Source organism: Gallinula chloropus (genome assembly GCF_964237585.1).
Source record: "Gallinula chloropus genome assembly, chromosome: 19".
Taxonomy (NCBI): domain Eukaryota; kingdom Metazoa; phylum Chordata; class Aves; order Gruiformes; family Rallidae; genus Gallinula; species Gallinula chloropus.
The window spans coordinates 1,558,929-1,583,580 of NC_140104.1; the positions used below are offsets into that span (position 1 = coordinate 1,558,929).

The 24,652-nt window shown below is 48.7% G+C and overlaps 1 protein-coding gene across 1 annotated transcript in view; it reads right to left on the reverse strand.

Moving 5' to 3' along the window:
* The window catches only part of COL26A1 (collagen type XXVI alpha 1 chain), a gene marked incomplete at both ends in the record, with an annotated part of 151,092 nt that overhangs the window by 14,897 nt on the left and 111,543 nt on the right, over positions 1–24,652 (reverse strand). The window contains 5 exons of the mRNA XM_084273057.1: positions 2,144–2,296; positions 3,399–3,515; positions 5,145–5,189; positions 8,186–8,339; positions 20,001–20,062. Of these exons, the coding sequence (XP_084129183.1) occupies positions 2,144–2,296; positions 3,399–3,515; positions 5,145–5,189; positions 8,186–8,339; positions 20,001–20,062 (531 nt within the window). The remainder of the gene's footprint in view (positions 1–2,143; positions 2,297–3,398; positions 3,516–5,144; positions 5,190–8,185; positions 8,340–20,000; positions 20,063–24,652) is intronic.

Below are 24,652 nucleotides of genomic sequence, written 5' to 3' on the forward strand. Positions count from 1 at the left end.
AGACTGGGCAGAGACAAGTGCCTTTTCCCTGGAAGAAAGAGGAAACCAGCCACAGCACAGAAATGCCCTGAACAAGGCAGTAAGACTTGCCCAGCCAGAGTGGCAAAGCATCTCAGAGACACAAACAGCTCTGAAAGCTATCCCTATGGTATCCAGAATCAAATGCCATTCCCTTGCTCCTCTCCTTCCTCTTTGCTTCCTCTGCTCTGTTCTCCCTTCCCCAGGAAGGGCTCCCTTGGCAGCAGGCACTGGGATGTCACTTTGCAAATCTCCATCCACACCCCTTTTCCCCAGGGCCATGCTGGGCACACAGGCTCTCCACAAAGCAGGTTGATGTTCTCTCACCTGTCCTTTGCCAACTGGTATCTTTGAGAGGCAAGAAGACCCAGCTCTCAACTGAGCCAGAGTTTTGTTCTTTTCCCTCTTCCCTAAAAGTTTTCTTACTGGGGTGATTAGACCAGATACCTGATCCACTCATTTAGGTGGCAGAGAAAGCAGCTGATCCTTGTAGTTGCAACCTCAGCAGTGGAGCATGGCAGCTTAGCTTCTACCCTACCTCTGATGTTTCTGAGGTGAAATTCCCCCATTACAGGCTTGATTTGTTGAGACAGGATGGAAATTCAGCAATCCTGTCTTAATTTCTTTCTGCTACCTGATCTGGAGGGGGACAACTGGGACCAGTTTCTTTACCACAGCACTGTGAAGCTGTGAGAAAATATTTGTCTGCCCATTTTTGGCTTCTGTCTGCTGATAAACACTGCCAACAGGAGCTTGTTGTGATTAATAAAGGCACACACATTAGCCACGTTCAGGCAGAACCAAACACTCTACTGCCAATAACCTGATACAGCTCCCTCCCCTCTCTGGGGGTGCACATGCTCATTACCAGGAATATGCTTCCCTCTGCTGTCAGCAGCTGGAATCTTGTGTTTACAGTTTTCAGATGTGGCCCATTCAGAGTAAATGAATTTTTTTTAAAAAATAATCTCCCCAGAAATCACAAGGGTGTGATTGGCTGCAGAGGGTCAGCTTTCTGTCAACATCAGCCAACACATAAACAAGCCAGTCAGTTTTCTAAGAGAAGGGTCTTGATACTGTCATGACTTTATCACATAGATAACTTACACTTGCAGTGAGGCTTGTATTAAGAAAACATTTTAAAACAAGGAAAATTGTCAAAGTTCTGGGCTACTCCACCTGCAAACCTAGAAACTCACCACAGGTAAGGGGGAGAAGTTCAGGGCTGCCCCAGGAATGGAAGCAGGACACCTCCTCAAAGCTATAATGAACCCAGAAGACCAGGCACAGGGAGCAACCAAAAATCCCCCAGAGCCTGTTCACAGAGTCCAGAACTGTTGGAGTTGGAAGGGACCTCTGGAGATCAGCCAGTCCAACCCCCTGCTAAAGCAGCAGCACCTACAGCAAGTTGCACAGGGTCACATCCAGGCAGGTTTGGAATGTCTCCAGAGAAGGAGCCACCCAGGCTCCCTGGCAGCCTGTCCCAGGGCTCCCTCACCCACAGAGGGATGAGGGTTTTTCTCATGTTGAGATGGACCTTCCTGTGTTCCAGTTTGTGCCCATTGCCTCTTGTCCTGTGACACTGAGAGAAGTCTGGCACCTTCCTCTTGCCATCCACCCTTTAGATATTCATAAGCATCAATCAGATCCCCTCTCAGTTTTCTCCAGGCTAAAGCACCCCAGGTCCTTCAGCCTTTCCTCACATGAGATGCTCCAGGTCCCTCATCATCCTCATCACCCTGCAACTGGACTCTCTCTGGCAGTTCCCTGTCTGCCTTGAGCTGAACACAATACTCCAGATGAAGCCTCACCAAGGAAGAATAGAGGGGGAGGAGAACCTCCCTCAACCTGCTGTCCATGCTCTTCTCATTCAGTGTTCTCACTGATGGTTTTATAAGAGCAGTGTCTTGCCTTAGTTCCTCATTTTGGAGAGATTAACCCCTCTACAATTTAAGTCTCCTGGGTTTCCTCTTCCAAGAGACCCATATAATGGAGGCAGACTGTCTAGTGCTCTCAGGGAAGGCAGGGCCATGGCAGAGAAGGTGTTAGGAAGAGCTGAGCAGCTCCATGCCTACCCACCCTGTTGATGTACCAGGACAAAATAGGAAACAAGGAGGAAACTTACTTTCTTTCTCAGCTGTGGGCTGCAGTGAGTAGAGAACCCCTTGCTGGAAGGTGAGAGGCAGGCTTGGGGTGGCTGGTGGTCCTGGAGGACCTGGGGGACCTGGGATCCCAGTTTCTCCTGGAAGTCCTCTCGGCCCTGGAGGTCCCAACAGCCCTGTGCAGAAGCAGGAGAGGATGTGTGAGAGCATCTGAAGATATACTAATGATGCCACCATATAAAAAGGCAGTAAGGAGACAAAGGATTTCTTTCCTGAACTGTGGGAACTAGGGGGAAGTGGAGAGAAATAAGAACAGGCTCCCAATTTTCCACTAGGTGCCTTTAGCATCCTCCTCTGCAAAGCAGATAGCCTGACTCAGCTCAAAGCTGAACTCCTGGAAGAGTAAAACCTGCCCCCTCCATGGGCTGGGCAAGAAACCAAAGGCAGCAAGGCATGGAATCAAGCAGTGCCCTCTCTTCCCCTCCACCTACTCCTGTATGTGGCCTTACTGCCAGGGAAGAGCAGAAAGAGCAAAGAAACCCCAGTCAGCCCAGCAGCAGACACGTCCTGCTTCCTGGGGGGCTGGGAGGCTCTTGTGGCAACCTGAGAAACCAAAAGGCAGAGACATGCCTGGCCAGACTTTATCCATCAACAGGTTGCCAGAAAACACCAGAGACAGTTCAGGGTCTCTCTCCCATTTAAGACACACTCCAGGTTGCAAATCCTTCCTGAGCTTGGATTTACCAGGCACAGCCCTTCAGCTGCAGAGAAAGCAAAGAGCCTGAGGTCTGGCACCTATGGTGTGGTTTCACCTCCATGGAAAGGTTTAGGAACACTTTGGGGATGAAGAAAGTCTCCTAGCTCAGGAATGGAGTGCACTCTGACAGAATGACCTCGTCACCTTTGCCTTCAGCAGACAAAAGCCTCATCAGTTTGACATCCTGGCATGTGCCAGCTTGACACAATGGGGAGGAAAACAAGGAGTTAAAACAGGCACAGGGTGAGAGGGTTAAACAGGGAATGTTCTTCTCCAAAGTCTGGCACATCAGAGACTCTATTTTACAGCTCCTGAGCGGGATGGGGAAACACAACCCTGCTCTGCAGCTTTCTGGGGTGAGATCTCTCTCCACAGGAGATCCCTGCTCATGCAGGTGGCTGGCTGCTCTGAGAGCTGCTGGCTGGTTTCAGTGCCATGGGGACTCCCTGGAACGAGTTCAGTAGTTCATATAAGGTGAGATCTCTCCTATCAGGGTAGCACTACCATGCTCCACGACTTACCTGGTGGCCCTGCTGGGCCCCTCTCCCCAGGTTGTCCCTTCTCTCCTTTTGGCCCTGGTGGTCCTGGAAGACCAGTTGGTCCAACTGGGCCTGGAGGACCAACCTGTCCAGGCACCCCTGAAAACATTCAGAAAAGGAAATTAGTTGTAGATTATGGCACTGCTGAGGTCAGAAGGTCCACTTGGGGCACAAAACATTGTCTGCCCAGACATTTATGCAGAGATTCCCTTTCCTCTGTTCTTTTTCTCAGCACTCTGGAGAGATCTGCAAACAAGTTTTTCTTACAAAGGGAAATCCAGCCACCTCTAACCCAGGGTGAACCTGGGCAGCCTGAGGAAAGGAGACATTTTTTCCAAAGGCTGTGTGGGGGAGTGTGTGCCTGGGCCTTTGTTTATGCACCAATAAAGATCTGGTTTGTGTATTGAACAAGGAATTAAGGTAAGGTTTTAATCTGAATCAATTTGCTTACCCATGGGACACAGACTGCAGTTTCCCATGAATAGAGAGGCTCCTTTAACAGATCTCACCTGACAGTGGATGTTGTACTTGGCAAGCTCATGTGGGTGATCAGGAGCCCATCAAGCCAGCAAGAGCATTTGTTCTCAGCATTGCAAACAGCTTCTCCTCCCCACCCCCCTACAAACTCTTTATTGCAGCAAATTCTTCCCAGCACAGAGGGAAGAACAGCAGGAAGAGTTTTGCAGGCACAACACACTGTGCTGCTGAGTGTGGGTCAAAACATTTCCCTCACTTGTATAAATCAGCCTCAATCCTTCAGTTCAACCTTTATAACTCAATCCTGTGAACTTGTGCAGACCAAGAGCCATCATTTGCTGCCAGCATCCTCAATCACCCTGCTGCAGTCGAGCTCTAAAGGAACTGGCACTTACTTCCCTGAAGGTGGAAAGAGGTGGAGAAGCAGCAGCACTGAGTGATGTGTCAGGCAAAGGCTCCTCCTGGTGACAAATGGTGTTACCAGCAGAAGAGAGACAAGTGCAAAAGGGAGAAGAAAGAGGGAGGGATTCAGGAAAAAAGGGGGAGGGAAATGAATGGGCCAAATCTTCAGCTGGCATAAATCAGCTCTGCTGCAGTGGCATTGCTCTCAGGGAGCTGAAGCCCATGGTGAATGTTTGTCCTCCAATAATATGGAAGAAAAAGCTGTGGCAGGGGGGAGGAGGTTGTAAAAAAAGGCAGAGGTTGAATATTCTACTGCTGGAGACCAAATCAGATGTGCAGAGACCTGGATTTTCTTCCTGGCTCTGTCATTAACCTGCAACACACCATCTGCTCCCTTTCCCTCCCCAGGGTTTTCTCTGTGCTGGGGCAGGTATTCTCTGTACAGAGCTCAGCAAAATGATGCCCTGGACATGGGCAGCAGCTCTTAGTGTCCCTGGCAGGCAGTACCAGTAAGAGAGTGATGGTGCTTTCTCCCATCACTCAGCACTCCAGGCACATGTCCTCTGGTGAGCTGCCTCTCCATCAGGCACTGCTTTGTCTGCTGGGGGAACTCAACATCTCAAAGATGAGACATCTCTGCCTCTCAATCCAGAGCAGCCCATAATCAGATAAAACCCAAAGAAGGGTTCAAAGAAGGGATAAAAACCAAAGAAGGGATAAAACCACAGCTTCTCTGTGAGGCTTCAAAACCCTGAGGGCTTCTGACCCTGAGGGCTTTTTGGGACACATGTACCAGACTGGGCATAGCAACACCTTTGGAAGAGGAAATAGCAGGAACCAGTGACTTACCCTGTGGTATGAGCTGCTCCTCTGCACCTCTGTGTCCTTTAGGCTCTAGTTAAGAGGGTCAGAGTAAAAGAAAGAAAAAAAAAAAGAAGAAAAAGATATGAAAAATGAGGTCTCTTGCTGCCAACTGGCTCAGCCAGAGTATATATATTTTCTTAATATCCAGTAAAACATGTCCTGTTGATTAACAAGCTGATCAGAAAGGCCAGCAGTGCAGCTGTCTCAACAGCTCTGATTGCTTTTAAATGATTGTCTATCCTCAGCCCTGTCACTCACAGAAGAAATAACTGCCCTAAGAAACGGTAGCGTGTTGTTCTGGACTGCAGCCTGGAGAGGTGTCAGCCAGCCCAGAGCCCCAAGGTCATCCAGAAACACTCCCATCAGCCAGAGCATCCAGTTTAGATCAACCACCTTTGTGTCAGGCACCAGTGTTCTGCCCTTGGCTCACACAGCCAGGGAACTTGGTGGCACACAAGCTGGGGTCTGGATTTGTTTGGGCTGAAAAACTAGAAGCAGGGCAAAGCAGGCAGTATTTCACAGAACCTCTGGGGATGGGAATAGGAGGGACAGGGGCTTAGCTCTCCACAACCCCAAACCACACAGGACACTCAGGTTTGACTTCCACCTACTCTCAAATCCTACTTGTTGAAAGATCTCCTGACATCTGCAGCCTTTGCAGGTGACCCTGGGGCCAGCTTCGAGCAACAAGGCACAGTGTGGTGGTGAAATGATGAAGGGGCAGTCCCCTGCCACCCAAACCAGCTGTGGGAAATCCCCTACATGTCCCCAAAATCCACAGTGTGGGTTTTTTTGGCTTTGGATTGTAGATGGAAACTGGTGTGGGCAGGGGAGGGAGCCAAATACAGACCCTGATCCATGAAACAACCCCACAGCTCCATAGCAAAGCCCACAGAGCTTGGGTAGAGCCTTGAGCGTGCAACCAAGTGTCAGTGAGCAACTTAACTGATTACTTCTAACTGCTGAAAGACACTGGCCTGACCCAAAACAGTCCAGTGCATGCCTGATTCCCAGTTACAGCACAAGAGTTGTTATTCCACACTAGGTTAAATAAATCAAGGCTAGAAAAGGGGTAGCACAGAGCAAGGACTACAGCTGGGAGTCTGGCTGACAAGGCAGACTCACCTACAGCTCAATGTTGCCTGTATTTTGGAGGTGACCATTAAGCCATCTCTTGGATTTACTGCAGGTGCTGGCCCATGGTGTCAGCCTGAAGCAAGTGATGCTGGTTTGCATCCCTGGCTGGGTGAGCGGTGCTTGCTGAGGGAGAGGAGATTTTCCTTGTACAGAGCCTCCAAGAGAGGAGAACTCTGAGTGGAAGGGACAGAGTCATCAGGACTTTTGCTGGATTGACTTTAGCACAATGAAGTGCAGGTGCAGAGATACTAGGACAGCAAAAACAAATGACATGGAGAAGGCAGAATGAGCATATAATGGACACTGGGGGAAGGTGCTTTAATTCAGTTCCTGGCAGCTGTTGCTGTGGTTCTGAAAGTACTTTGCAGAACATATTGTTAGTGAACCTCCCTCCACGTTGTGGCATCCTGTCAAATTATAAACATGGGCCACATCTGGTCTGTGTTGGTTGCTCCAAGTCTGCTGCAGGCAGGAAGGGCTCTGCCACAATAAACTGCTTGGATTAAAAAAAAGGCAAAAAAGGAGGAAAAAAGGAAAAAGCAGAGTAGGCTCTGTAGAGGATGAGGAACTAAAGAACTGCTCTGGGAGCAAGAAAATAATTGACAGACAGCGCTTTGGAAGCAGAGAGCAGGGATCCTGAAATGAGAATGCCAAGGTCGAGGAAATTCAATGCCTGGGGATCTGTCTGGCCAAGTGGGCTCAGAGGGAGATTTTCTTATAAGTGTATTTTTTTTTCATGCCACAAGAGGGATCATAAAACAGCCCATTGTGTTTATGGTAAATTTAAAATATATAATGCAGACTGCAACTGATGTTGCTATTCATGGGAAAGTTCTTCCTCCTAATAAACCCAGGAATTACCCCTACACCCCAGTCCCCTACCTCCCACACCACTCCCAGCCAGGGAAACACTGCAGTCAGGGCTCAGGAGGTGACTATGAATTGTCCTCCTGTGATCCTGATGGCTCTCTGGAGTTTCCTCAGGAATGTTTCAATCTATCCAGGCCTGAGAACCCACAGTCTTTGGACACGCACACGGAAACACAGAGACAGGCAGAGTGGCCCTACTGAGGTTAACAGAAACCCAACTTTCCCACAGGCAGAATTCAGCTCTCAGCAGATGTTTGTGCCAACAGAAATCAAGGGTAGAAGAGGTGATTAAGGCCGGCAAAATGTAGCTTAATCTGTTAGTTTTGACTGAGGCTGCTTTCTTCCAGGAACACACCTGCTCTGCCCTGGCTTAACTCAAGGAGAGGCAGAGACATGGAGAGAAAAGCTGAAGGTCCCTCTCTTTGCACAGGGGTGACCCTCACCCTGCCCAGGCAGTGGGAAAAGGTGCTAAGGAAATCCAACTTGCTGCAGCTAAAAACATGGTCTGAGATGGGGTTAAACTCCTTCTTTCACCTGCTGGTGTGTGACCATCTCTGCATTCACAGCTTGGGGGAGAGGGAGGGACAAGAGGCAACATTAAACCTTTAGACTGAACAGCCCTGGTTTGGGGAATCCCAGCCTGGTCTGGGTTGGGAGGAACCCCAAGGGTCACAGAGCTCCAACCCCCTGCCACAGGCAGGGACACCAACCTCCAGGCCTGGAGCTACACAAGGTTGCCCAGGGCCCCATCCAACCTGGCCTTGAACACCCCCAGGGATGGGGCACCCACCCCCTCTCTGGGCAGCCTGTTCCAGCCCCTCACTACTCTCTCTGCAAAGAACTTCCCCCTAATATCTCATCTCACCCTCCCCTCCTCCAGCTTCACTCCATCCCCCTTGTCCTGCCAGTCTCTGCCCTTTTAAAAAGTGCCAGTGCTCCCCCACTGCCCCCGTCCCCCACGGCCCCTCAGTCACCCGCCAGGCCCGGTGGCTGCAGAGCAGGAAGGCAGTCAGGCTTACCAACAGCTCCCATGCTTTTTCTCAGGACAGTGCTGGGATTCAGCAGGGGAAAGGCATCTGGTAGCAAGTCATCGTACCAGGTCGCCGTCGTTCCAGTGATTGGCAGGTTGTTTTCCAAGGGTGGGCTTCGCTCTGCAGCCTCCAGCAGAAGGATCTAGACAGGCAATGTAGGGAAGGTACACAGGGTTAGCTTCATACGTAGTCACAGCCCTGAAGAGGTCCTGAAACTCCTCTCCTTGCCAGCAGGAGCTGGGAATAGCTCCGCATCACAGACCGCAGGGGTTTGGTGTTAAAGCTCTCTGGGTTTTCTGGACAGCAGCAGTCGTGAGTGTGGGAAGTGCTGGGTGAAGCTGCAAGAGGGTCTCACTTACACCCTCCTTGCAGAAGGCTGTACTACCTCTGGAGAGACGTCAGATTGTCTCCCTAAGTGAGAAACAGGAAAGCAGGGACCAGAGCTGGGGCTGGGGGACACAGCATTTCACTGCTAGGGTATGTGTTCTAATCCTGAGTCACAGGGGCAGGAGCTACTGAGAGCTGTTAGGAGGAGAGGGGCTGCACCCTGGATGCCCAGGATAGCAAACAGAGGTGCCTCAGGACACGTACAGACTGTAACTCCAAGCAGAAGTGCTGACCAAATTAAAGATGATGGAGAATAAGAAGCTTTTGAAGAGCTGGAGTGCTTTAATTTTGGAGCGAATAAAACAAGGCAGAGGCAATTTCCTCAAAGAGCTCTACTTGGAAGTACTGGGGTATTATTAAAACTCACAACTTTTTCTATGCCTTGTAAACACTACCTTCAAATAAATCCACATCCCTGTGTGTGTCCCTGAGCTATCTGGGCCATTTACAAGCTAAGCTGCTTGGCAAAGTGACCCCACTTCTCCTGCATGATTTAGGCTGCTGCACTCCATGGCCACTGGTGGCCTGTATGAAACTCAAGTTCCCCTGTGACGCTCCTGCAACGAGCTGAAATGCCAACAAGGAGTGGAGACATGGAGGACTCAGGCAGGCTCTGCCCACTGAAGCCCAAGGGAAGACTTGTTGCACTTGATAATCAACACTTTTAACTAAGGCTTTCAGAAAACTAGGATTTTAAAAAGCTATAAAAATTCTATTTTAACCTAACTGCTTCTGCCCCTGCCTTCCCTGCCACCAAGCAAGGATGGAGTAACAAAGCAACCTACAGAGTTCTTCTGTAGAAGTCTAACCCACGAGGAGTGCTGACCTGAGAGCCAAACCCTCTCTGCAAATGGATTTTACCCCAGTTGCTGGACAGAGGGTAGAGAAAGGCCAAGGGCAGCACCCACTTCCCTGCTGAGGCAGCCAAAGGGTCGACAGCCCCTCCATCAGCCATGCCTGGGCTGCAGCAGCAACCCTGGCCCTCACCTGGCAGCTGGACCAGTCCTGGGCAAAGCTGCTGCCCAGGCCAGATGCAGGATGCCTGACAGGCAGGAGCAGGGCTGAGCTTTCCAGAACCAAGCATCCAGCATCTCCAGCCATCTGCTTTCTAAGCACGAAACTACATGGGAAAACTGCTGGAGGAGTGCAGCACCAGGGGCTGTTACAGCACCATCTCTGTTTGGAAACCACCTAAGCAAACACTGATTTAGGGATAAGGGAAATAAAAGAATACAACTCCAACTTTCCACTAAATCCCTAGAAGGTTCAGCTTTTACATACTGTGCTGTCTTTACATAATGAAGTCACACTGCAATTACCAGTGAGAGTGACTTGGCTCCACTTGTTTGTTTTTAACTTGCAATTATTACAAGGTTTATCACTGATTTCCTACAAGGCATGGGGAGAGCCAGTGCTGCAGCAGCGCCAGAAATGATGAATTTCCTGCAGAATGCACTGGCCTGACAGGGGTGAATCAGAAACTAATTAAACTGGGAGCAAGGTTAAGTGCAAGGGAACTGAACCTCAGCTCTTGCAAACAAGCAAAATTCTCCCTTTATTGCAAGGATCTTTATTCCTGGATCCAGAGTCTTGCCTTCTGAGTAATGAGAAGGCAAAGAGAAACCAGGTCACAAGGCTTCTCTGATGCCAAGGCTTTCAACAGGCTGCTCTGATGCCAAGCAAGGAAGGAATAGGTTCAGTGCATCTCTTGCACTTCTGTGCTTCTACCAAAGGATTTATTTGTCAGACTTTGAAGGAAACACACTACCCATTCAACAAACACTTCAGCACGTGCCTTACCATAAACATGCTTAATTCACGTTGACGTGGGACTTGGCTGTGCATTGAAGACCTTTTCTGAATCACTTGATATGACTATGTTACCCTCTTGCTTCCCAGGAAAACACCTGGCTGGAGCCAGTGTACTTCACAACAGGGGCAAAACCAATCCTGGAGGTGCAAATTAGAGGTTCTGCAGCCAGGGCAGGGTCAGGATGCCCCCCCACTGTGAGGAAGGGACTGGCAAGGGCAGCCTTTGGGGCAGCCCAGCAGTGCTGTGGGAAGAGGTGATACTAAATCAATAGCAGCAGTGGTCAGAGCCCAGCAAACTGCAGGGGTCCAGGGCCCTCCTGGGCAGCGTGAGCAGCACTAGCACAAACTCTGCTGAAGGTTGCATCTGGAGTGGAACAGCTCCAAATCATTTTATGGGTGATAATAAAAATGTGTTACCACATAATCAACACAAAACAGTGGCAAAGCTATCCTTTCCATTAAAGCAACATGTGTTACATGAGTGCTCTGCTGATAAACGCTGTGAAAGACTTAAGGCATGAAGAGAATAATCCAGCATGCTCTTTTATAAACTGACTATATGTACTTAGCAATCACTAAGGCTCAAACCACAGCTAAAAGTTTATTTTCCCTGGGCACAGACTGATAGAAGTCAGGAAGTCTCCAGACTTGAAATTGCTGGGAAATTTTAGGGTTTTATGATTAGGACTGAAGATGTGCCCAAAAGAAATAAAGCAGAGAGAAGAGAGCTCTTGCATCCGTGAGATCCACAGAGCCAAACTAAAGAAGGGGAAGCAGGAGGGATTCAGTCACATTCAAAAGCTCAAACTACACACAGTTCTTTCAACAAGGAGTGTCCTCTCAGAAGCTAGCACAGCACACAGCACGAACAGGGTCCTTAGGCATTACTGCAACAGTGCTGGGGCCATTCATCTATTTTCTGTCACGTTCTGTTTTTCTTAAGGCTGCCATTGCTGTAGTTGAGGGACTCAAAGAGAATTCCCTCTTCCATTAAACACACACAAAAAAAGTTTCTAGCCCTCTGAGTAAACTGCTGGAAAATGATACCACAGAGGCTCACAGCCAGAAAGCAAATTAGCAAAATGTGCAATGTATTAAAGCCTCAGTATTAAAGTCTTGGCATTTTCTAGTCAATAAGGTTGAGGTAAAGAGGGGGATAATACCAAGTGAAGAAGCTGGTGTTTGAGTTTGATTGGAAATCCTCATTACAAGCAGTGCCCACCATGGTGCTATTACCACTTCCTGTGCACAAGTTGTACCTCCATGAAGAATGGAGGCAGAAAATACTTTAATGGCACCATATAAATGAAATACATCTTGATACCATGGGCAATGTGTGTCACCCAACCAACTACAGCAGGTATAGACAACTGGCTGAAGGACAGCACTTGTGGTTGCTGCCTGTGATGTCAGGAGGGCAGATCCCTGCAGAAGACAAGAAGGCCTTTCCTGCCTAGCTTGTGCTGCCCTGTGCAAGGTGAAAGATGCTTAGTGAAACGTTCAGACTTCTGTCTTTCTGCACGGATGGAAGTGAAAAGTCAGGTCTGAGCCTAAATGGACACGCTGGGCTGGAGCTTCTGGCAACAGCGGTCCCACCGGCATGAGGGCCTGTCTCTGGTTTCCAGACCCCACCTCTCAGATGCAGAGGAACTGGGTCAGCAAGCTGGAAGGAAGTGAAATGGGACCGTGTCTGCTGCCAACAGCGCAGCGGGAGACGGGCTGGAGAGAGGAGACGGCGTGTGAAGGCCAGGGGGGTGCAGGGGGATGAGCGCGGCCCTGGCGCAGGAGCCGCTCGGTCAGCGCCAGAGGTTACTGCCTGCAGCCCCCCCCGGGCCCTCCGAGTCCCACGGAGCCGCCGGGCTCACCCCTGTGCAGGGTCTGGCACTTGCTCTTCTCCCGTGGCTCAAAGCCTGGCTCTTCGCTGTGGGGCTGCTCACGTGCAGGGCCCTCAGCAGGGACATCAGTGTTATGTGCCTGTAACTTAGTCCCAGCTTACTCAACCCACCTCCCCCTTTTCGATCTGCCAGCATAAACTGCCTCAGCTTCAGACACATACCACGGCTCTCGCGTCACATCAAAAGCTCCGGCCAGGGACAATGGAAACGGGAGGTTTTCATCTTCTTGAGATGTTCAGTGTCAGAGGACTTTTTTTGGCTTGTAGTGGCTTTCAAGAACCCTACTTTGGTTGTTCCTGCACATCAAAAGAAGATTTCACAAACACAGCCTCCTCCCATCATCTGTCCTCTGCTCACATTCCTCATGTCCTGTAACTAGTAGGTGCTAGAAATGAGGAGAGAACAGCTTCTAAAGATTCCAAAACTGATACAACAGGGCTCAGAATACTCTTTCTTTGGATAGAAATCCATGGAAATACAGGGGGAATCATTTGACATAATCCAGATGGATATTAATTAATAAATGGGGGATATTTGGTCTCTTGAAGCGTTGGCAGAATTAACTCCCCTCAATCCCTCTCTAAATAGGAGGGAAAGAAACTGCATGAATCCAGCTCATCAGCTAAAAATTCCAGTGTAAAATAAGATTCCTTTGATCTTGTAAAGATACAAGCTGATTAATAATGGTAATTGCATAACTTGTTGGACACATCTTTCTTTATAGCAAATTATTTGGCAAAATGTAAGAGTTTTTTAATCATTCATCAAAACACAGAGCTAAATAGGGAGTTTCACAAGATCTGATGGAGAATGGTATCTCTTGTAGCAACATGAAACCTGTGAACACAAGGCTCCAACACAGATGCAACCGCTTGGCCTCAAAAGCCAAAGACATTCAGTAAGTGTCCACTAAAATCTGATGAACCAGGTGCCCAGAGATAAGATGGGTGACTTCATCCTCACTGCATCTCAGAGGCTTTGGCCAAAGGGGACAAGACAATTAGTACATGGAGGAGTTTTTGTTATATTGATAAATGACGTGGGGAGCAATAGCTGATGTCATTGTAGTGACCCAATGTAGCCCAAAAGGTAAGGCTTACATCATCATCTATCACATGGAAGACAGAAACATGGACCAAAGGCAGCACAGTTCATGCTCTTTCTGCAAAGGGACTTGGGGGTTTTGTACAGTTTTAGAGGATTTCTGAAAAAAGAGGAGGCAAAAAGTGGCTGTTTCATCAGCAGGCATCTTCTGGAGAGCAATGAAGGCAAAGAAGATACAAAGGCACAGGCTAGCCTGCTGCATGGCTTGTGTCCTGCTGAGGACCTAGCAGGGCTATGGACATGGAGATGGGCCACCTCCAGGTGAACCCAGGCCTGACAAAGTGACATCAGTTCTCAGCCATGGTGTTGAGCTCAGCTCCCTGCATCTCAGCAGGTCAGGAGCCCTCAACTCCAGCTGAGAGATTCACATGGGCTCAGACAGGCTGAGGTCCCCTGTGTGCTCCCTCCTGTTGCTGGACTCCAGAGGAAAAGTGGCAAGAAGAGAGCAGCACGACTGGAAAGGGTAAGGGGCTTGGTGCCTTCCTGGCTTGCCTTGGTGCCTTCCTGGCTTGCCTTGGTGCAAGCTGAGGAAGGACCCAAAATCATTCTTCTCTTATGATCATACTTCTCTTATGAAGCTCCACCAGAATTTGATTGAGAATCAAGTGGAAATTTGCATGTTTGGGCACAGGGTTACCAAAGCACTTGCATCCCTTAGGCTCCTCACAGGGTTCCTTTGCTGAACCCTGGGTTTTGTCCACAGAAGTATGTATCTGAAGAAACAAAGCTGGCAAACAATGTTCCCAGCTATTAAATGCCCCAACAGCATTTCCTAATGCAGATGCAGGGTTTTCATAGCAAATTAAATTGCATGTCACGGGCAAAAAGACTCTTTCAAAGTTATTTTATGAAAATATTAAATCTCTTTGATTAAAAATGCCAAACCTGTAACTAGAAGACTTTGTGGGAGGGGATGGTGGAGGATGAGGAGACCATCAAAGCTGTTTTGTGGTTCTGGCAAACTGTTTACAGCATTTGCCAAACACATGGAACAGTCTTAGGGGACAGATTGTTCCTTCAACCCAAGAGTGATAAGAAATAAGATCCAACAATTATTAGTCTTGAGAATGAAAGGATTTTAACTGTCATTCTGAAAGACAGAATCATGCTCAAATGAGAGAAAGGCCAGTACCCCAACTGGCCCAAGTGTCCCAATGCTCATCGTGATTGTTGCTGGTTAGGGAAAGGCCAGTGAGGTAGATGCAAAATTCAGCTCTGAGCACTGACACCAAATTACCCACCTAATTTTGGTTCATGGTTCCCCCTTGTAAATTCAGTTGGGAAGTTGAATTTTATTCTTAGGGACACTTCTTCCATTAACTGACCTACTGACACACAGCATTAAATTACAAATTTTACAGGGATTGATTTAAATCCCTTATTGCTACCAGAAATCAGCTGGTTTTTATGCAACTACCTATGAAATATCCAAATACTCCTTCAATTCAGTGTGTTACTAGAGCTGGAGATGCAGATTCTCCACAGGGTCATTAGGAAACATCAGCGATTACACAAAGCCACCTCCACTGCTGGTGGCAATCACATAGACAACACAGACAACCCATAGAATCATGGAATCCCAGACTGGGCTGGGCTGGAAGGGACCCCAAGGATCACAGAGCTCCAACCCCCTGCCACAGGCAGGGACACCAACCTCCAGGCCTGGAGCTACACAAGGGTGCCCAGGGCCTCATCCAACCTGGCCTTGAACACCCCCAAGGACGGGGCACCCACCCCCTCTCTGGGCAGCCTGTTCCTCACCACTCTCTCTGTAAAGAACTTCCCCCTAATATCTAATTTAAACCTTCCTCCCTTTAGCTTCAATCTATTCCCCCTTGTCCTGCCAGTCTCTGCCCTTTAACAAGCTGATTCCCCTCCTGTTCCTCTGCTCCCTTCAGGGACTGGAAGGCTGCAGTGAGGTCCCCCCACAGCCTTCTCTTCTCCAGGCTGACCCAGCCCAGCTCCCTCAGCCTCTCTCCATAGGGGAGCTGCTCCAGTCCTCTGAGCATCTTCGTGGCTCCTCTGAAAAGTCCTTGAAATATCAAGCAACCACTATCATCTGCTCTCTAGGACCAGCAGCTGGGCTTTCCCTCCCAATCTCTCAGCCACATCACAATACCAGAAAATACTATCTCAGTATTTCTCCACTACAGCAAGAAATTGTTTTATTGTCTATCAGAGAAAGAAAAGACAAACACCATAAAACATCCCAGACAGCTGCTGGTATCTCACGTAGCTGCTTGGAAGAAGGGGGAGGTTCAGGAACATTTCATGCAATGCTTGCATGAAAACTCCAGGTAACAGTACTTCATAATCAAAAGACATGGGGTAGAGATGATTCTGTGGGGTAAATCTGTCTAAATGAATGGGGTGAGCTCACATAAATAGCAACATATTGATCAAACTCTGTGCACGGTACCAAGATGTTCTTTAAGACCTTTCAGGATCCTCTGCGTGGGGAATCGCATTACAAGGGCTGTTTTCATGCAAGAAATATGCATGTCATTTATCAATCACACAGTGAATCAATCAGACACCAGAGATGTGATGTTATTTCCCTGCATTAAAGCCAAAAGCAGAATGCCCTGAGCTTCTCAAACCCCGTGTCAGGAGATAACACTGGGTTATATCAGCTCAGATATAAACTCACCCAAGCTCCAACCAAAGGCTGGGATTAATACCTCACTGCCTGTAGCTCTGTGGCAGAGTTTAAGAGAAATCAGGGGAACAAAACTGCAGGCATTTGTCAGCAGCTGCCTGCTTTCCTGATGGCACTGCCCACCACGGGCTCTCCTGAGCTTCAGTGGAGTTGGTCTTGGCTTAGTCCTGCGACACAGGAGGGCAGCACCAGGCTCAGGAAATTCAGCAGGGAAGGGCTGTACAGCTGCACACTAAGAGCTGTGCTGGCCTGAGGAGAAACCTCTCACATGAAATAAAAGCAGGGTTCATTCTGCCCTCCTGCTGCAGTGATGGCAGGTGCAATGTCATGGGAGGCGTGGCCTCCACACCATCCTCCCTGACATACCCGCAGATTTCGAGCTCACCTCCATCAACTGAACCTTCAAATCTCTGGCACCCAAATGGGTCTGGTATCAGAACATGGATGATACTTATGGGTCCCTTCTAACTCAGTATATTCTATGATTCTATCATCAAGCACATGGAACAGGCCAGCTCCATCCTGGGGAGTTGACAGGGTAACTGGAAACAGGGCAGACCACAATGGAACCTGGATCCATCTCCCTCCATCTCCTTTCCTGCAGAAACATCTCCTGCAGCCCAGAGCAGTGCTAAGGGAAGCACAAGGCACGTGAAGTGTTTGTTCAGCCATGTCTCAGAGACTCTCCTCCCCAAGGGCTCTATAAGCACCAGTCTCTAATGAGTCATTTTTCATTCCATTTGCTCTGTGTTTATTCTCACTTCTCACTTTCCAACTCTCATATTACAAAAATCAGAGGGTTACTTTTATTACCTCATTTGGACGCTGATCTTACAAGCTAGATGAACCCACTCATCCTTGTAACAAGAAAGATGAGACCATTGCTGGTTATATCCCCGTTTCCTAGGGACAGCTGTGAACGGCTGCAGGAGAGGAGTGGGGAAAGAAGAAAGCACAATCTTGTTGACCCTTCTTCCACAACTCAGTTTGTTTTTCCTTAAGTTGCCCTTCAGAGACACTGGGGGACAAACACACGTCGTAGGTACCAGCACACAGAACCAAGAACAGCTCTTGGCTCCTTGTCCCCATCGCAGAGGTGTGAAGAAGAGCCTGTTTCTCACTTGTCCCTCACCTACTCTGCCAAAGCAAAACTTCTCACCTAGCACCAATCTGCCCAGGTCCACGGCACCTTCAGAAGCAGCTTGCCACATGTTTGCCCTACCCCCCAAACCTTGCAATATTTATTACAAGTCTACACAGGCTGCACACACCTCACAGCCCATACAGCAGGTGCCAATGGCCTGATCTGCTTGAAGCTGGCTGATCATACCTGTTGTCATTCCCTAAGCTCACCACAGTCATGCTGGGCTGAAATTCCAAAGAGCAAAAGCAGCAAAGCTCCTCAACTTCAGCTGTCTCCAGAAGGAGCAGGACTGTGGCAGGAAAACCCATCTCTGCTCCTAGGAAGGATGAACTTCCATGTCTGCCTTTGCAGAGCAAGACAGCAAAAATCAGTCTCCAACACTGCTAAGGGGTGTGCCCATCCCACCACTCCTGTCTTCCTCTGAACAGCACCAGCCTGTTGTGATGAAATAAGACATTACAAGGAGACAGTCTGAAAAGAGACACTTTCAGATTCAGTTCATCCAGCAAAACAGGGAACTTTCACCAAAATCAAGAGCAGGAAGGAGATACTACTGACCTGATTCAAGCATCTTTTTCACAGCACTACCTGTTACTGAATGGCAACAACTGAGGTCATCACACTGCTACACAGATCAAACTGAACTTTAATTAACCTTGAGAAAAGGGTGAATTGGCACATTTCTCTTGTGAATAGCACCAGCCCTCACGTAATGTTGCTTCACTCTCCATTTATTGCTGCAGGTGAGTTTTGCACAGCACCCACAGCTTTTCAAACAATGTAGGAGTCAAAATATTGATGATGACATTGCTGGGCAGAGCTGGGCAGCCTTGCAGAGACACAGTCTTTAGTACTTCACAATAGAAATAACTCATTTCCCTTTGTAAATGTAAACCCTTTGAGGAGCTTTGCTCCTGACCTGGGTCTCTGTGGGAGCATTGTAAAATCAGAAGGAAACCCATTAAAGCAACCACACAAATGCTCCACTGCAGCACTAAGTCAGTCCCTACCCACTGTGCCCAAGAGTGAGGGCTGACAAGAATCAAGTTTACCCAAAGCCCCACTCTCAGGAACACAGAGAGGAGTCGGTGTGGTCTTGACTATGGCTGGGACTGAGGCAGTACCAAAATCCCCTGGGGTAGGTAGGGCCTTCCTCCTTCACCAAGTCCTGGCAGGGCCTGGCTGAGGTTGCCATCAGCCCCTTATGCTTTGTCACCCGACACAAGGGCTGAGCAGCACAAGCCAGCAGAGCACAGGCCCTGGTGTCAGGACAGGGTTTGCTTGTCATGTTCTGGTGAGGCAAACACAGAAGGTGCTGGAAAGTGAAGGAAGGTACAGCTGGCTCCAGGCTGAGCACAGGAGGACTGATTTATGTCTCTCACAGTCCAGTGTCTTACTTGGAAGCAGGACTGCACATGCAGAGGTCAGCCACCAGCCCCTCTCTCCTCTCCAAACGCCTCCAGCTCCTCGCTGCCAAAGAACACCCACCTGCCAGGCCCTGCTGCTCAGAAAAACGATCCAGCCCATCTCTGTCCTTTGTACTACAACAGTTGTTTTCACTTGACCACTTCTGCTCCCCAGAATTTCTTCCCCCCCCCCCCCCCCTTCATTTTCCTGTAGTGAAATACAACCGCGAAGGCTTTGAGGAAGTTCCAGACAACATTGCTCACTCCATTTCAGCACAGACAATTCCCAAACGCTAAAATATCATGCACTGGCCTCAAAACCGCCCCACATCCACTGCCTCCCTCCACTAAAGTTTCTTCCCAAATTCTTTTATGTCATTGATAACCATCAGTTAATGAGCAATAAGCAGCACAATGCCTTAAAGGGCCTGAAGCGCTTTATCCAACAGCAGGACTGGGCTGTCTCAGGAAGGACCACAGATCCAAGGGGAATGACTGACTCAGCTGCTTTGTTGTGAGACTGGAACAATTTCTCTGAGTTGCAGGGGATAGAAACTAAACCAATTTGCAAATAAAACCAACCACAACATGAAGGCTTCCCCGTAACATTTTTGTCTGCACTGGACTATGCATGACAGCCTCACATCTTTCAGAAAAGAGCTAAAAAAGGCAGAACTGGAGAGCACTCAAAGAGCAGGCTAAGGGGCAGCTGAGCTTAGAAAACTACTCACTGTCACTCCTCTGCTTTGTGCTGGATGTTGGTAAGGTTTCTACCAGCACTTACAGCGAGAGACACCAGAATCACAGCCTGCTGCTTTCCTGAGCTGCTCTGCATCCCCACGTTACCAGCCAGCTGAAAGCAAGAGACTTTTCACACAGCTCTGTCTGCCCTCTGTTTCTAAAGCAAAACCTAAGCCAATGTGTTCCAGTCAGGAGCAATGAGCTTTTTAATTACATATTAGCAGCTGCACACTTGGGACAGCAGCACGCACAGCCCAAATGCATCACTGCAGAGCAGCCAGTGAGCCCATCCCTAGAGTCAGCCAGCCAGCAACAAGGTGGATGTGGTTTGGGACAGGCTCCTAACAGGCAAACACAGCCAGAAGCACGAAGGCAACACACAGAGCATGTTATTTCTCAGGTCTATGCATTGTTTCAGAGTAGCTGAGCTGAGCAGTCACAAGGAAGAAAGGAGGTAGAGATGCAGCTGCATGGGAGGTGGAAGGAGTGATGCTCAAGTGTCGCCTTTTTCTGGGCCAAACCCACCACCACAGTGTGTTCCTCACTGGGGATGGAAGGACAGACACCTTGTCTCACCAGGGCTGGCAGCTCAACATCTTTTAGCAGCAACTCTTGGGAATTTTTGCCAAAGAGAAGAATAAAGGCAGGTCCTTACCTTGGCCTCGAGCGTGTTCAGCCGCTCAGTCATATCCGCCAGCCTCGTGCAGTTCATGCACTCTAGAAAGAACAAGGCAAAAATATGTAAAACGTTGCATTTTCATCTATGGCTTTTAGTCTGTAGACCCTGATCCTTTTGTGAGCCAAGGCACAGAGAAAAGTGATTCAAGATCAGTTATGGGGGGAAAATAAGTCTTCACACCCCCTGCGCAGCTCAGCAGCCGTGACCAGGTTCCACGACCCTTGTCTGGGATGTCTAACAGGGCAGGGGGAAACCAAGTTCCCAGGAGACAGAAGGTAGATGAAGAAGGAATCAGTTTTAAGACTTTTGGTGGTGCCAACCAACATGACCTGTTGGCACCATCAGAGGCACATGTTCTGTCACTGGTACAAGCTGGAGTGGCACGTGCTCCCACCTCAGTGGGCATCAGGCTGCACAACCACACCTCCACGAGCTCTGTTCTGTACCCTCTCCTACACTACATCCCAGTCAAACACCAGGGAAGGCAACAAATATATGAAATGCCCATCCCTGTGGAGTACTGCTCCATCCCTGGGCTCCCAGGGCCTGTTACTGCTCCCACAGCAACTCATCTGTCTCAGTGACAGCAAGAAAACCCCAGACAAACCCCAGGGCTGATGCTGACAGGAGCTGAAGCACAAAGTGGATTCCATCTCACTTTGCTGTGTAGAAGCAACAGACAGTCAGCAGCCACCAAAGGGGTCCTGACAGGATGCCTCACCAAGAACAAACACTAACATAATGGGCTCTGAGTGCAGTTTAAACTGATTACTTGATAGAAAGGACATCACTTATCTAAACAGAAGGCCTGCTGCTTTGCCTCTCTTTTCATTTCAGCAATTCTGAAGTGAGTGAAGGAGGATAAAGCCCTGAACATAGATTTAATCAACAAGGCACTTTCCCAGCGCTTTGCAGCAGTGTTGAACTGCCCATTCCCAGCTCTCAGAGAAGCTTTCCAGACTGGAGCACTCACCTATCATGACTTCTGAAGCACAGCAGTTTTTAAAAAGGGAAAATGACTTGCAGCAGAAAGTATTTCAGAGAATAAACCATCCATATTCTGGTCATGAATCACTGCCATCTCGTGTACCACAGAGGACAAATGCATCTCTGTGCTTCTGGGTTCCTTAAGGAACCAGAAAAGGGGTTCTTTCTGGTTAAGGAACCCAGACCCTTAAGGGCCAGAGCCAGTTTTCATAGACTGACCCTGGAAGAAGTATTGAATCCTGGTTTTTCCATGGGGCCGGGGAGGTTGACCTGTAATTCTTGAGCCCCTTAATAGCCCATTCAGGTGTAGTTCAGGGGGTTGTTGTAGTGCAGGGGTTGTTGAGTGAACCCAGTGTCAACACAGTGCCTACCCAGTGTGAAATGGGTGAAAGTGAGTTTTGGCCTGATGAGACATCACCCTGACATCTGGAACTTGGCTGTCCCCCCCTAACAAGCTTTGTCCCCTTTTGCACAAGGAGCCCCAAGGAATCCCTCCAATCTTCATCCACAAACACTTCTCAGTTTTATGAAGCACATGGTATGTACCAATGGCTCTCAGCCATGCAAAGACTTTAACACATGGCTCGGAGGGCCAGGAAGCTTGGCTGTTCCACATTAGTGATTTACAGCCTAAGAAGACTGCCTGAATGCTAACAGCAACCCATCACCCGTTGTATAAACCTTCCCAAGAAATTCTCTCATTGATCCTGTGTGAGGAGCTGTGCACCTTCCCCCTCACCATACCCATCCCTTTGCAGACAAAGCACCTGATGGCTCAGGAACACTTGGATGGAGGGATTTCCTCAGGCATCAGGAGAGACATGGACATTCTTCTACCCAGCAGCAACCAACATTTGTTTGTTTTTAGTCTCTGCAATAATTTTTTAGCTTGAATTGGCCCATGAACATGCAAGTGCCATAAGGGCATTGTCCCACAGGGAGGAAATGGGTGAGGCTTGTTTGGTCTGGATCTGTTTGTGGTGTGTAAAACAGGGAATTACGTCCTGCATATAACCAGCTTCATGCTTTTGATCTTGCTCATCCCCATAGAGAGATAAGGCTGAATAAATCCAGAGATCCCAAGAGCCAACAGGCGTACCAGATGTGTTACAGAGCAAATAAAATATGGAGTCCTAGTCTCCCTTCTGCTGGCTTGCAGGTTTTAATAACTCCCATAGGTTTGGAGAGACTGACTTGAACTGTCTGAAAACCATCTCTGTGCACACTTTGAGATGGATTAATCCTTTAAGCTCTCTTTAGAGAGCTCAGCTACAAAAAAGGGCTTGTAGTACCCCTCTGCACAGGGGTGAAGCAAACAGCTCCCAGGGGAGGATACTCTCACCATCTCTGCTGGACAATGTATGAACAGCACCAGCCCAGCAGCTCTCTCTACTCTTGAAGAGCGTCTCAAAGAGCCTTCCCAGGTGCTTTCACAGCACACAAGTTTCAATTTAAACAAACAATGTGACAGAAGGGAGGAGGAAGCAGCAGTTCCACTGCCATGATGAGATTTGTACTAATATCATCTCCTCATCAGTGATGTCTGCTGAAACATGCAAAGTACAGTCCAGGTCAGAAAGAGAACTATACTTCAGCTCAAGTTGGACTTCAACTCTGACCCTTTCCTTCGCGAAGTGCCTGGGAACCCAGTTTCACACCAAAGTACTCAGCCTGGACCCAAAAGACAGAAAGCAGAGATCCTAATGCAAAAGATCATCTTCCTAAGAGAAGCCATCTTCCCAACAAGGACTTGTGACATTTATTCAGCTAACCAACAGACAGGCAATGCTTCCAAACACAGAGATGAATGCTCAGTACTGCAGTTACAGAACCTACACTCAAAGCTGGCTCACCATGCAGCGGGGACCAGGCTGCTTCAAGGTCTGGGGTCGGTATCTGTCCTTGCAGAAAGAGACTGAGAACGGTGGTGACAAATCAAGCTAATAAATACCTTCCCTGACGGCTGTGCACTGGAATATTTAGTGTCTAATCCTCATGGCTGGTGGTTCCAAGGTCTGGGACTGTGAAGTTGGGTTTTCTGATTAGGGTGAAAGCAATCTGCTTTATTAAAACGAGCTTGAGAATCTCACATCATTATTTTACATGCAATGAATGTAACATTGGGGCAAACATACACAGTCTCTGACCTGGAACTCCAGAGCAGACGCTTTCCATATCTGCAGAAATCCATCACTTGCTGCTACACAGAACCACAGTTTATTTCCCTCATATTCCTAGTTGGCAGATTTGTATTTTTCCAGCTAAACTCTGAGAAAGGAGTTGTGATTTCACTCTGTGAAGCCCAACCTCAAAACACATGGTAGGATTTGTTTGAGAAGCGTTCCAGCAGGGAGGATAAATAATTGAGATAACGAACATGAGCCCGTACCAGCATATCATGTGACACCCAGTCTGTCTCCATAATGTCTCGCTGTTACTGTCCCAGCACACCTCTCCCTCCCTCCCAGTCCCCCCACGACTGCACGGGTAAAGAAATGCAACCAAGGGAAAGGCAAGTCTCTAAGCCTGGAGAGAAGACTAAGGGGGGACCTGGTTAATGTTTATCAGTATCTGAAGGATGGGATGCAGGGGGAATGGGCAGCCCCTTCTCAGTGTCTGTGGGGACAGGACAAGGGGCAATGGCTGCAAGTTGGAGCACAGGAGGAACTTTTCCCCAGTGAGGGTGAGGGAGCCCTGGGACAGGCTGCCCAGGGGGTGTGGAGTCTCCATCTCTGGAGAGATTCCAGCCCCGTCTGGACGCCGCCCTGTGCAATATGAGCTGGGGAGCTGCTTTGGCAGGGGGTTGGACCCCAGGAGCTCTCCAGGTCCCTTCCAACCCCTGAGATTCTGTGATATCAGAGATGGGGTAGACTCACCATGCTGGAAAAAGCAAGTTTCCTGTACCAGCTTCACCCCACCCCAACAGCTGTTGCGTTTGACCCATCTCCAATGCCAGGCTGAGCCAGCACCTCCAGCACAGCAGCTCTGCAGATGGGCTCTGGGCTGTAGGGCTGTGCCTTCTGCTCCAGATTTACTCCTTCAACGTGTGACATACAGCAGGGAGGGAATGACTTGGGTGCCTTTCTAATTTGACATTCCCTCTTTGCAGGGCTCAAGCAGGGTTTGTAGGGTTTCTGCTCCAGTCTGAAAGCCCCACAAGTCTGCAAAGCCCTGGGTTGAGACAAGAAAGGTGTGATAACAGCTCGATACCAGGGGGGCTTGATTTCAGCACAGTTATCACAGTGGCACTGGGGGGAGTTAAAAAAACCAGACCAACTTTCACTGCAGGTCAGAGTTTTGTGCAAAATGGCAAAGAAACCTCTTGGCATCTCTGCCCTATTTCTCAGCTCTGACAGCCCATGCTCATTTGTATACCCAGGGTCTCTGCAGAATATTAAAAGGGCTTTTGGTTTCCCTGCAGCCAGATGCTCAGTAGATATAAATTGCGTAGCTCAACCCAAGTCAAGGGATCAAGGCTCTGTCTCTCTTTTTCTTGATGGATTACTCCAAAATTCATATTTCAGAGGGGAGGCAGAGGGGGTGGTTTATAGCATATGAAAGGGGAGAGAATTCTGGAATCACAAAGCCTTTGTTTAAACAAATAAAACCTTTGCAGCCAGTTTTTTCAAGACCATATTTTG